This window comes from Lutra lutra, chromosome 1, assembly GCF_902655055.1.
Source record: "Lutra lutra chromosome 1, mLutLut1.2, whole genome shotgun sequence".
Lineage (NCBI taxonomy): Eukaryota > Metazoa > Chordata > Mammalia > Carnivora > Mustelidae > Lutra > Lutra lutra.
In genome coordinates, this window is record NC_062278.1 from 50,362,518 (window position 1) to 50,377,044 (window position 14,527).

Here is a 14,527-nt window from a genome sequence, read left to right on the forward strand (position 1 = left end):
ACCCTAAATCTAGTGTATGACATTGTTCTATTCACCCATCTGATTACATTCGCTCCTTTTTATTTTTTTTAATTTTTCTTCTTTCTTTTTTCAACCAACTTAGTATCTTATTGATTCATTTTTTAAAATATTTTTTAATTTTCATTTTTACAATCATATCCCATCCCTTCATTGTATTTACCCTGATTTGGGGGTATTTATAAGTTTTTCTTTCTTTAAAATTTTAAGAGGTAGTTTCTTCTAGCACACCAAAATTCAACCAAAATCTAGTGTGTGGCTCTATTCTTTCCAACAGCCTGATTATATTCCTTTTTTTTTCTTTCCCCCCCAGTTTTGGGTCTCTTCTGATTTGTTTAGTGTATATTTTCCCAGGATCACTGTTTCCCTTTTAGCATTTTGTTCTCTCATTCATCTATTTTTCTCTGGACAAAATTACAAAACAGAAAAACTCACTTCAAAAAAAAAAAAAAACCAAGAGGCAGTACTAACTGGCAGTGACCTAATTGACATGGACATTAGTAAACTATCGGAATTAGAGTTCAGAATGACAATTATAAAGATACTAGCTGGGCTTTAAAAAAGCACAGAAGATACTAGAGAATCCCTCTCTGGAGAAATAAACCTAACCAAGTTGAAATCAAAAAAGCTATCAATGAAATGCAACAAAAAAGGTAGGCTCTAACTGCTAGGATAAGTAAGGCAGAAAAGAGAATCAGTGATATAGAAGACCAAATGATGGAGAATAAAGAAGCTCAGATAAAGAGAGATAAACAATTACTGGGTCACCATGGGAGAAGTCAAGAGACAAATGATACCATAAAGCGAAACAATATTAGAATAATTGGGATCCCAGAAGAAGAAGAAAGAGACAGGAGGGCAGAAGATATATTGGAGCAAATTATAGCAGAGAATTTCCCTAATCTCGGGAAGGAAACAGGCATCAAATTCCAGGAGACACACAGAACCCCCCTCAAAATCAATAACAGGTCAACACCCCAAATTTAATAGTAAAATTTTAAAATCTCAGAGACAAAGAGAAAATTCTGAAAGCAGCTCAAGAAAAGAGGTCTGGGGACGCCTTGGTGGCTCAGTTGGTTAAGCTGCTGCCTTCGGCTCAGGTCATGATCCCGGCGTCCTGGGATCGAGTCCCGCATCGGGCTCCTTGTTCTGTGGGGAGCCTGCTTCTCCCTCTGCCTCTGCCTGCCACTCTGTCTGCCTGTGCTCACTCGTGCACTCTCTCTCTCTCTCTGACAAATAAATAAATAAAATCAAAAAAAAAAAGAAAGAAAAGAAAAGAAAAGAGGTCTGCACCCTATAACAGTAGAAACATTAGCTTGGCAGCACACCTATCCACAGAAAACTGGCAGGCCAGAAAGGACTGGCATGATATATTCAGGGCACTAAACGAGAAATATATGCACCCAAGAATACTATATCCAGCTAGGTTGTCATTAAAAATAGAAGGAGAGATAAAAAGCTTCCAGAACAAACAAAAACTAAAAGAGTTTGCAATCAACAAAGCAGCCCTACAAGAAATATTAAAAGGAGTCCTCTAAACAAAGAGAGAGCCTAAAAGTAACATAGATCAGAAAGAAACAGAGACATTAACAGTCACCTTACAGGCAATACAATGGCACTAAATTCATATTTTTCAATAGTTACCTGAATGTGAATGGGCTAAATGCCCCAATCAAAAGACACAGGGTATCAGAATGGATAAAAAAACAAGATCCATCGATATGCTGTCTGCAAGAAACTCATTTTAGACCCAAAGACACCTCCAGATTTAAAGTGAGGGAGTAATAAACAATTTCCCATGCTAATGGACAAAAAAAGAAAACTGGGGGGGCAATCTTTATATCAGACAAATTAGAATTTAAACCAAAGACTATAATAAGAGATGAGGAAGGACACTATATCATACTTAAAGGGTCTATCCAAAAAAAAGATCTAACAATTTTATATATCTATGCCCCTAACATGGGAGCAGCCAATTATATAACCCAATAAACATCAAAATCAAAGCAATACATCAACAATCATACAGTAACAGTAGTGGGCTTTAACATCCCCCTCACTTTTGAAAGAGACAGATCATCTAACCAAAAGATCAATAAGGAAATAAGGGCTTTAAATGACACACTGAACGAGATGGATTTCACAGATATATTCAGAACATTCCGTCCCAAAGCAACAGAATACACATTCTTCTCTAATGCACATGGAACATTCTCCAGAATAGATCACACCCTGGGTCAAAAATCAGTCTCAACCAGTACCAAAAGATTGGGATCATTTCCTGCATATTTTCAGACCACAATGCTTTGAAACTAGGACTCAACCACAAGATGAAAGTTGGAAAGAACTCAAATACATGGAGGCTAGACCATCTTACTAAAGAATGAATGGGTCAAATATGAAATTAAAGAAGAATTTATAAAAATTCATGGAAACATATGAAAATGAAAACATAACTGTTCAAAATCATTGGGATGCAGCAAAGGCAGTCCTAAGAGGAAAGTATATAGCAGTACAAGCCTTTCTCAAGAAACAAAAAAAGGTCTCAAGTACACAATTTACTCCTATACCTAAAGGAGATGGAGAAAGAATAGCATATAAAGCCTAAATCCAGCAGGAGAAGGGAAATAATAAAGATCAGAGCAGAAATCAATGAAATAGAAACCAAAGGATAGTAGAACAGCTCAACGAAACTAGGAGCTGGTTCTTTCAAGGAATTAATAAGATTGATAAACTCCTGACCAGACTTACCAAAAACAAAAGAGAAAGGACCTAAATTAATAAAATCACAAATGAAAGAGGAGAGATCACAACCAATACCAAAGAGCTACAATTATAAGAACATATTATGAGCAACTATATGTCAACAAATTAGATAATCTGGCAGAAATAGATGTATTACTATAGACATATAAACCACCAAAACTGAACCAGGAAGAAACAGAAAACTTGAACAGGCCCATAACCCATAAGGAGATTGAAGCAGTCATCAAAAAATCTCCCAACAAACAAGACCCCAGAGCCAGACAATTTCTCAGGGAAATTCTACCAAACATTTAAAGAATTATTACCTATTCTTCTGAAACTGTTCCAAAAAAATAGGAATGGAAGGTAAACTTCCAAACTCATTTCATGAGGCCTGCATTACCTTGATCCCAAAACCAGACAAAGTCCCCATCAAAAAGGAGAATTACAGAGCAATATCCCTCATCAACATGGATGCTAAAATCCTCACCAAAATACTAGCCAATAGGATCCAGCAGTATATTAAAAGGATTATTCACCATAATCAAGTAGGATTTATTCCTGGACTGCAAGCTTAATTCAACATCCACTAATCAATCAATACGATACACAACATTAATAAAGGAAAGAAAAAGAACTATAAGATACTCTCAATAGATGAGCATTTGACAAAGTGAAGCATGCTTTCTTAATTAACTCTTCATGGTGTAGGGATAGAGGGTACATACCTCGATATCATAAAAGCTAACTATGGAAAACCCACAGCAAATATCATTCTCAATGGGGAAAAACTGAGAGCTTTTCCCCTAAGGTCAGGAATACGGCAGGGATGTCCACTCTCAATACAGCTTTTCAATATAGTACTATAAGTCCTGCCTCAGCAGTCAGACAACAAGAAGAAATAAAAGGCATCTGAATCAGCAAAGAAGAAGTCAAACTCTCACTCTTTGCAGATGATATGATACTTTATGTGGAAAACCCAGAAGATTCCATCCCAAAACTTCTAAAATTCATACAGGAATTCAGTAAAGTGGCAGGGTATAAAATCAATGCACAGAAATCAGTGCATTTCTATACACCAACAGTAAGACAGAAGAAAGATAAATTAAGGACTCGATTCCATTTATAACTGCACCCAGAACCATAAGATACCTAGGAATAAATCTAGCCAAAGAGGCAAAGAATCTGTACTCAGAAAACTATAAAGTACTCAGGAAAGAAATTGAGGAAGACACAAAGAAATGGAAAAATGTTCCATGCTCATGAATTGGGAGAACAAATATTGTGAAAATGTCTATGATACCTAAAGCAATCTACACATTTAATGTAATCCCTATCAAAATACAATCAACTTTTTTCACAGAAATGGAACAAATAATCCTAAAATTTGTATGGAACCAGAAAAGACCTCAAATTGCCAGAGGAATGTTGAAAAGAAAAACAAAGCTGGTGGCATCACCATTCCAGACTTCAAGCTCTATTACAAAGCTGTCATCATCAAGACAGTATGGTACTGGCACAAAAACAGACACATAGATCAGTGGAACAGAACAGAGAACCCAGAAATGGACCCTCACCTCTATGGTCAACTAATCTTCAACAAAGCAGGAAAGAATGTCCTATGGAAAAAAAAGTCTCTTCAACAAATGGTATTGGGAAAATTGGACAACCACATGCAGAAGAATGAAACTGGACCACTTCCTTACACCACACACAAAGATAGACTCAAAATGGATGAAAGACCTCAACGTGAGACAGGAATCCTTCAAAATCTTTGAGAACACAGGCAGCAACCTCAACGACCTCAGCTGTAGCAACTTCTTCCTAGAAACATTGCCAAAGGCAAGGGAAGCAAGGACAAAAATGAACTATTGGGACTTCATCAAGATCAAAAGCTTCTGCACAGCAAAGGGAACAGTCAACAAAACCAAAAGACAGCTGACAGAATGGGAGAAGATATTTGCAAATGACATATCAGATAAAGGGCTAGTATCCAAAATCTATAAAGAACTTAGCAAATTCAACACGCAAAGAACAAATAATCCAACCAGGAAATGGGCAAAAGGCATGAACAGACATTTCTGCAAAGAAAACATCCAGATGGCCAACAGACACATGAAAAAGTGCTCCACATCACTCCGCAACAGGGATATACAATCAAAACGACAATGGGGGCGCCTGGATGGCTCAGTAGTTAAGCGTCTGCCTTTGGCTCAGGTTCTGGGATCCAGCCCCACATCAGGCTCCCTGCTCCAAGGGAGAGCCTGTTTCTTCCTCTCCCACTCCCCTGCCTGTGTTCATTCTCTCTCTGTCAAATAAATAAATAAAATCCTTAAAAAAAAAAAAAAACACAATGAGATACTACCTCACACCAGTCAGAATGGCTAAAACTATCAAGTCAGGAAACAATAGACGTTGGCGAGAATGAGGAGAAAGGGGAACCCTCCTACAGTGTTGGTGGGAATGCAACCTGGTGCAGCCATATTGGAAAACAGTATGGAGGTTCCTCAAAAAGTTGAAAAAAGAGCTACCCGATGACCCAGCAATTGCACTACTGGGTATTTACCCCGAGGATACAAATGTAGTGATCTGAATGGGCACCTGCATCCCTATGTTTATAGCAACAATGTCCACATTTGGCAAACTATGGAAAGATACCAGATGTCCATCGATAGTTGATGGATAAAGAATATGTGGTACACACACACACACACACACACACACACACACACAGGAATATTACATAGCCATCAAAAAAAAAAAAATGAGGGGCGCCTGGGTGGCTCAGCAGTTAAGTGTCTGCCTTCAGCTCAGGTCATGATCCCAGGGTCCTGAGATCGAGCCCCATATTGGCCTCCTACTCAGCAAGGAGCCTGCTTCTTCCTCTCCCACTCCTCCTACTTATGTTCCCTCTCTCACTATGTCTCTCTCTGTCAAATAAATACACAAACCTTTAAAAAATAAATATATGAAAAATAAAAATAAAAAAGAATGTAAAATTCCACCAAAAAAGTAAAAGAGTCAACAAAGATTTCCAAGGATGTTGCCTGAAGCAATCAGTTGAAAACCTGAAATTCACTTGAACTATCCTGTTTAATTCAAAGATTCATTTGAAAATTGTTATCTATGACTTCATTATACTTTTACTGTTATTAAAAGTTTCTAATGGTCATTCTCCTTTGAGTGACCCATACATTTAATTATTATTTCATTCAACTGTTAGTAGACCAGTCTCTGGTGCCAGATTTTTTAACCTGTGTCCCATTTAGTTTACTGATTTTGATATGCAGTGAACTTGGAAGTAAGGTATTCATGCTCATTGGGGTTACAAATAATTTTAAAATACAGATTCAATATATTCTGAAAAAAGTATGAGAAGCTTCTCATGGGTGAACTTTAGCAATAAATTTTGTAATTTCTCCTGTCAGTGTTCAGAGGTGTTTTATGCTTAATTCCTGATTCCATGGCCACATTCCAGAAAAGTAAGGTAAATCAGAGCTTTTGCAATTCTTTTACTTAAGACATTTTTCCTTTAATTTTAAAATATTTACCAATTCATGGGAATGCAAGCTTGTGCAACCACTCTGGAAAACAGCATGGAGGCTCCTCAAAAAGTTGAAAATAGAGCTACCCTAGGACCCAGCAATTGCACTACTGGGTATTTACCCTAAAGATAAAAATGTAGTGATCCAAAGGAGCACGTGCACCCCAATGTTTATAGCAGTGATGTCCACAATAGCAGAACTATGGAAAGAACCTAGAAGTCCATCAACAGATGAATGGATAAAGAAAATGTGGTACATATACACAATGGAATACTATGCAGCCATCAAAAGAAATGAAATCTTGCCATTTGCAATGACGTGGATGGAACTAGAGGGTATTATGCTTAGCTAAATAAGTCAATTGGAGAAAGACAACTATCACATGATCTCCCTGATATGAGGAAGTGGAGGTGCAACGTCAGGGGTTTGGGGGGTAAGAAAAGAATAAATGAAATAAGATGGAATCGGGAGGGAGACAAACCATAAGAGACTCTCAATCTCACAAAACAAACTGAGGGTTGCCAGGGGAGGGGGGTAGGGAGAGGGTGATTGGGTTATAGACATTGGGGAGGGTATGTGCTATGGTGAGTGCTGTGAAGTGTGTAAACCTGGCGATTCACAGACCTGTACCCCTAGGGCTAATAATATATTATATGTTTATAAAAAAATTTTTTTAATTATTTAAAAAAATTTACCAATTCATTTAAAAACAATAAACTCACTGCATGCTAGCATGACTAAGGGTTTTTTTATGAAAAATAACTATTTTTTTAAAAATACTGAGGAGGGGACACCTGGGTGGCTCAGTTGGTTAAGCGGCTGCCTTTGGCTCAAGTCATGATCCCAGCGTCCTGGGATCGAGTCCCACATTGGGCTCCTTGCTCAGCGGGGAGCCTGCTTCTCCCTCTGCCTCTGCCTGCCACTCTGTCTGCCTGTGCTCATGCTCTCTCAATCTCTCTAACAAATAAATAAATAAAATCTTTTTTAAAAACAAATAAATAAATTAATTAAATAAAATAAAATAAAAATACTGAGGAGATGGGTTGCCTGGGTGGCTCAGTCGGTTTAGTGTCTGCCTTCAGCTCAGGTCATGATCTCAGGGTCCTGGGATCCAGCCCCACAACAGGCTTCCTGCTCAGCGGGGAACCTGCTTCTCCCTCTCCCTCTGTCCCTCCCTCTTGCTTGTGCTCTCTCACTCTCCCTCTCTCTCAGTCTCTGAAATAAATAAATAAAATCTTAAAACTTAAAAATATATATTAAAAAATAAAAATACTGAGAAGAATGGCATTATTTTACCTACTTGCAAATCTCTTTCATGTCTAGCTTAATAAAAGACAACAGTTTTGGGACACCTGAGTGGCTCAGTCAGTTAAGCATCTACCTTCAGCTCACGTCACGATCCCAGGGTCTTGGGATGGAGTCCAGCATTGGGCTCCTTGCTTAGAAGGGAGCCTGCTTCCCCCCTGCCTGCCACTCTCCCTGTCTGTGCGTTCTCTCACTCTCTCTATCTCTCTCCTCAACAAATAAAACCTTTAAAAAAAAAAAAAAAAAAGACAACTGTTTTCCCCATCTGCTTCTGCATTCAATTTGTCATGATATATGTCATGCAGACTCTGGAAAACTCTACTGTACATATGCGGGAGAATAAGAGGAAAAGGCAAACAACGTCTTAGAATTATTGTAAAAAGTTTTGACCTCACAGTCTCAGTAGGGTCTCAGGGAACCCAGAGGCCTCTAGACCACACCTTAACAACCAGTGCCTAAAGCAGACGCAGATGCTGGAAGCCATCCCACTCTTATGGTTATCAGTTACATGAGTCCATAAATTCTTATTTTGTGTGTAGCTTAAACCAGCTGGAACTGAGTTTCTGCTACTTGGAACTAAAAGAGTTCTGAGCAATACACTATATATTAACCCTTCACAGTTCTTCCTTATTCAGAACATTTAGGGAAACCTAGTGCAGTCTTAGGAAACTTAAACATGTTTTTTCTTTCTACTGCTATCCACCTTCTGCTTCTAACTTAGAAGTCTTCCTGTTTTACTAATCAAATTCCTCTCTTTGGGTGTTATGAAATCCTGATGACCATAAATGTCACTTCCAGTCATGAGGTCAAGTTAGCAACCACTCCTAATGAAATGGCAAATATATGCCCTTAAATGTCACACAGAACACAGAATCCCTTCAAATCAACTGATCATTAGTTTTACTTGATAATTTATGTAAAAATTAAGTATACACTACTTAGAGTCATTCTTAAAAACTAATATTCATCTCTTACAACCAGATGAATACAGGAGAACAGCTAGGTAATATTAGATTTGAGAATGGGTTTAAAACAATAGCAATTACTTTTGAGAAAGGACAGTTCCAAAAGGAAAGTCAACAGGGGGAAAAAGTCTCCAGAGGGATAACTAACATATATATTAACGTCTTTTAAGAAATAACAGCTTCGTTTTCAAATTTTACTTCCCACATCTACTTGCTTCAAATTAACTGTAATAAATAACTCTAAGTGTAACAAGGGAAAGGAGATGTGATTTGCTTAAGGACCAGGTTAATATCTCGCTGTTCCACCCTCCCAAATGTATTAAACCAAGATGAAATACACTTTTGAAAAAAGACTGTGCAACTTAAACTGAGGAAATCAGCCCATAAAGTTCTAGTAGAAAGCACACAAAAGACACCAGATAAACAACGTGCATCTTCCCAACATGTAAATTTTACATTAAGGTCTTAGAGGACAAAAAAAGTATATTAAAACAAACACTGATCTACTGAAGGCCTCTATTTATATATACGTAACACACATACTTTCAAAGGCAAAGAATATCCCTAGAACACACACACCCACACACACATAGGATAACAACGGTTGCTTATGAAAAGGGATTCAGGTTTTTAATTGCTTTTTCCAATGTCCCATAAATCCTGTCCACCTCTCCTTTGCAAATAAGGCAGAAAAATGCTTGAGATACACTCCCACAGGGACTCCTAATAAATTTGGGATTGTTAAGACTGACTCTGCAAACGGTACCATAAGAAAGGAGAAAATAAAACGAAATAATTGATTCATTGGGTGTTTGTGTACTAGACTTAAAGCTTACTAAAGATAGAGTCCTCCCCCTCTCCTCCTCTGGTTCGTCTACAGGACTTAACGCGAGGAATTGAGGTACTCTAAGTGGATGAGATCTTTGACAAAAACTTGTTACTGGGAGGAGCTCCACTTCATGTCTCCTAACTCCACTTTTGTGTTTCCGAGATGTAGTACCCCAAGCCGAAGAGAGTCGTTTAAGCCGTATAACAATTTCAAAAATAAAAATATGCTGAGAATAAAAACACAATGGAAGCACGGCCTCAAATCCTTTGTTTGACTTTTTAATCACTTCTGAAAGAAGCAGCAAGAGGCTGGAAAAGAAAAAGGTTACTAAGAGGGTCTGCTGAGAAGAACGAAACCCCGTTGCTGCAATTATCTGAGGGATGAAGGATCAATTAGCAAGCCCCGCCCTTCCCTCTTTGCAGCCGCTTCTCCCTGCCCGGAGATAAGGCGGTGAGAAAGAGGCAAACTGAAGAATCAAAGGAAAAGAGAAAAAGTGGGGTCAGGCGCTGGAAGTGAAACTGGTACTTTGGTGGAATTAAAGGAAGGCGTGGCAGGACAGCGGCAAGCTAACCGGGAAGATCCCTGGGCGGATGAGACTCAAGCAAGGCGTTTGCGGGAAGAAGGAAAAGCTGGAAGGGGTGCTGGGGTGGAAAGCGGCCAAGGCTTCGATGACAGCTTGGACTTGGTCTTCAACTCGCAGGGGCGGGGGCAACCCGGGAGTCTTCCATTGTGAGCGCCCCTCCGCTCCTGACTTCTCCTCCCCTCCCTGCACGAGCCGGAGCCCGAGCCAGAATCCCAGCGGGAGCCCGAGCCCCACAGATCTGGGCCGAAGCACCCGTCGCCTCCTGTGCCTCCCATTTGCCCAAGGTGGAAGAGAATATGCTCAGCCCTCCTCTGACCCTTTCTCACCGGATGAAGATCGACGTCGCCCGGCCTTCCCCTTGTCCATCTTCGCCTCCTCCTGCTGGAGTCGCAGTTGCAGTCGCTGTCACCTCAAGACCCCTCAGGCTGGGGGAGGGAGGGGGAGGGGAGAAGAAAGGGGGAAAAAAAAAAAGCCAAGAAAGTACGAACAGCGCTTGCGCAAGAGCCGTCGCCTGCCCTCAGACCGGAAATCAACCGCCCCTCCCACCTCACCCGGAAATCACTTCCTGGGACTTGTTTTCTCTGCGGCTTGCCACCGCGAGTGCCTATTTAGAGCAGTCTCTCTTATTATATGTGCACGTACGGGAAAGTGAGGCTGCGTGCATGGTTTTAGCCCGAGATCGTCAGAGGCTTTGTTTACTTTGACGACCGGGTAGACAGAAAATTGAAAGAGGGGAATAGAAATTCCTGTAATTTAGTAGATCTCGCGAGGTCATCCAGAAAATTTAGAATTAAACGTTAATCCTTTAATTAAAATGTTACCCTTTTTGCAGTATCACTTTACTCACGATCTCTCTATATACTTGTCCTCAAGGAGCGTCCCCAAGCTCAGTAAAGTCCCCTGTTGCCCTAGCTATTGGTTTAGCACTTGGAGTAGAAATGTATTTGATCAGCTGAGGAAAAGATGTCATAGTAACAGGATCTCTTTAAATTCAAATTCGTCATATTTTTTTTTCTTAATTTATTTGACAGAGAGAGACATAGCGAGAGAGGGAACACAAACTGGAGGAGTGAGACAGTGAGAAGCAGGCTCCCTGCTGAGCAAGGAGCCCGATGTGGGGCTCAATCCCAGCACCCTGGGATTATGACCTGAGCCGAAGGCAGACGCCTAACACCCAGGCGCCCCCAAATTCATTTTTAATGGCCCAGAAGAAAAGAAAAACCAGACCCCAATATTTTAAAATATAAAATGCTGAGGTGATAAAAGTGGACGGGTTTAAACTGGAATTCGTTCAACTTTTATTACAGTACTTCGGGAACTAGCCCAGTCCTCAATGAACTCAGTCTAGTATATTTAGACTGATCTACTTTTTTTTTTTTTTTCAGGTCTTTCAAGGGGCCCATCAGTTTTGAAAACTGTCCTATTTTGTTGGCCACGATGTGTATACTTGAGTAATTTATTTTTAAATGTGGAAGCTGTAATCACAGTAAGTTAAACAAAATTCAGCAGAGCGGTTTAATCAAAGGCAAAGTGATATTGGAATGTTCCAAGCCAGAAGAGATCCTGGGGCTTCATGAGCTTAACATCCCATCCCCTCCCCCCGTTTCACCAAGGCCAAAAAAGGGACTTGCTTAACTCACCACTAGAGCCCAGTCTTGTTCTTCTTGAGTCAAAGCCTCTTAAACACTCTGTGTTCTGTGCTGAGGTATGCTTAAGCCTCCAGGTGCAAAAGCCTGTTTGAGCTCAGGGAAGTGTTTCACTGGGAAGGAATAGTTGAAAGGCAGCAATATTTCAGGGCTTGATGAGATTTAACATTCACTACAAAGGTTTCATTTAGAGACCCTATTTTATTTCAGTTTAACAAATCAGAACACCGCTTACAGAAGAATATCTCAATTTTAAGTTTCCTTACAAGTCAACTTTTTTTTTTTAAGATTTGTCTTATTTTTATTTTTAAGTAATCTCTGTAACCAACGTGGGGCTGGAATTTACAACCCTGAGATCAAAAAGTCTCATGTTCCACTAACTGAGCCAGCCAGGTGCCTCATAAATCAACTTTTTAAATTGAGCAATTTAATTCCAGATTCAAACCAGCTTAATTCACTTGCCAATATTGTAGGAAACAAATTAACTGCAAAAGATGGAAATAGAGCTGAGACATGGGAACATAATACAGGAAAGTGTAAGTAGGCCTTATCCATTTCTAGCAGCTTCCATAAAACTAAGTGGTTTTAAAGTTTAGCAGTAAGAAGTTAACTTATAAGAAATGAAATTATAAGAAGTTAAATAATTCAGCTTGCAAATATATTGTTTAAATTTGTTGAACCAAATATACCATTTCTGCTACTTTAGAAAGCCAGTTTGTTTCTTTGAATTGGAACTTGTTTTGAGTAACATCTAAAAATAGATGAACTTGAAGCTCAAGAATTTCAAATTTGCTTTTTAACCAGTATTTTTATTGTAACAGTATTCATCTCTGCCTTATCGTTAACTACATTGCAAATAACTAAAGGACTAAAAGTTCACTTTCTGCTTTTGAGCGAGTCACTTAACAACCTCATTTTGTCCTTTATGAAAGACTGGTTAAGTGATATTTTATAGTGTTTTACGATGCTCCGGTGAAAGTTTCCTCATTTTAAATAAAAGTAAAAAAGACCCCCCCCCAAAAATGATTGTTTTAGTATGTTTGGGAATTATGTCATTTCTCTTTTGTACGTTGAGCTCACACTGTATAGAGTCTTTCAAATTAAAATCATTTGAGGGTGCCTGGTTGGATCAATGGGTTAAGCCTCTGCCTTCCTGCTCAGGTCATGATCTCAGGGTCCTGGGACGGAGTCTGCCTCCGCCTCGGGCTCTCTGCTCAGCGGGGAGCCTCCTTCCCCCCTCTCTCTACCTGCCTCTCTGCCTACTTGTGATCTCTCTCTGTGTGTCAAATAAATAAATAAATAATTCTTTAAAATCATTTGAGATTAGAAATTCTTCAGCCCTGTATTTTATAAGAGAGAATGGACAGGTTTTATCTCAATAGGTATGGTTCTTTAAGCGTTAAAAGTGAATATAAAGTTATTAAATTAGGTATTCATTGTATTTTTGTTCTAAACAGTGGGTATAGTGGGTATCATTTTAATAGTTTCAAGACAAAGTGGCAGTGTGAAATTGATCAACCCTTTATTTTATCCCCTGATTAACAATTTCTTTGAAGAGAATTTAATAAAATTTGCAAAAGGCCCTTTCTCATCACATGTGAATTAACTTTAAGTACAATAGGAATGTAAAGAAGTGGGGTTTTTTTTAAAGATTTATTTATTTATTAATTTATTTGAGAGAGAGATGGAATAGGGGGCAAGGTCGAGGAAAGGGAGAAGACTCCCCACTGAACAAGGAACCTAACCTGGGGCTCCATCCTAACCTGAACTGAAGACAGTTAACTGACTGAGCCACCCAAGAACCCCTGTAATGAGGTGTAGTTTGCCACAGTGGACATCTTGACTTCCTGTTTTAAAAAACTAAACAATCTGGAACTTCTTATCGCGGGCTCCAGGAAAGCCTAGATTTTGCAGAGATGTATGGAGTACTATATTGTGTTGCTATTCACTTCATTTTCGTTAGTAATTGATTCTTTTCTTTAGAATACTGAGAATTCTGTGAAGGAAGTTTTTATTCCACATATAAATGAAGTGACCTGTGAATCATGAAAAGACACATATAGGTTGTTTAGTTTTAAAGGTATCTTCCTTTATAAGATAATCTGCCATTGTTAACTGCCCTGCAATGAAATAGCCTGTTTCCAGAAGTTATGAAAACTTGCAATAATTCTAGGTATTCCAATAATTTAGGTATAGTATACCAATAATTCTAGGTATTCAAGCAGCAGATGGATAATCTTTTGTCCAAAAAGCTGTAGAAGGAATCTATGCACAACCCTTTAACTGAAGATCCCTAAATTTGGCCCTGGGGCTGAACCCAAGGCATCTTGTGCATATACCACTAATTCCTTTGAAGTGGTCTATCTTAAAATGTAATGCTTACTCAGCGTTTCTGTGCCTTAATACATTTAGTTAGTTTTAAGAGAAAATTTTCATGTTATGTTACTACTTAGTAAAACTGAGGCTTTAGGGTAGTCTCATCTTCTTTAGCCTTTAACTTTTGGTACCCACTTACCTCTAAATAACCAAATCAAGAAACATAGGATCTAGGATGGACAAAGTCAGTAAATTCAAAAATCTAATTTTCAGGAATACTATGCAGCCATCAAAAGAAATGAAATCTTGCCATTTGTGACGACGTGGATGGAACTAGAGGGTATCATGCTTAGCGAAATAAGTCAATCGGAGAAAGACAACTATCATATGATCTCCCTGATATGAGGGAGAGGAGATGCAACATGGGGAGTTAAGGGGGTAGGAGAAGAGTAAATGAAACAAGATGGAATTGGGAGGGAGACATTAAGTGTCTCTTAATCTCACAAAACAAACTGAGGGTTGATGGGGGGAGGGAGGTTGGGAGGGAGGATGGGATTATGGACATTGGGGAGGGT

The 14,527-nt window shown here is 39.1% G+C and overlaps 1 protein-coding gene across 5 annotated transcripts in view; it reads right to left on the reverse strand.

Moving 5' to 3' along the window:
- SENP7 (SUMO specific peptidase 7) overlaps nucleotides 1-10,470 on the reverse strand; it is a 170,474-nt gene extending 160,004 nt beyond the window's left edge. For 4 of the 5 annotated variants that reach the window (XM_047723354.1, XM_047723348.1, XM_047723340.1 and 1 more), the window contains exon 1: nucleotides 10,317-10,464. In XM_047723354.1, the coding sequence (XP_047579310.1) occupies nucleotides 10,317-10,356 (40 nt within the window). In that variant the 5' untranslated portion in view covers nucleotides 10,357-10,464. Of the gene's footprint in view, nucleotides 1-10,316 lie in introns of all 5 variants that reach the window. The other variant, XM_047723362.1, reaches the window with a different exon arrangement.
- Nucleotides 10,471-14,527: the final 4,057 nt, after the last annotated feature.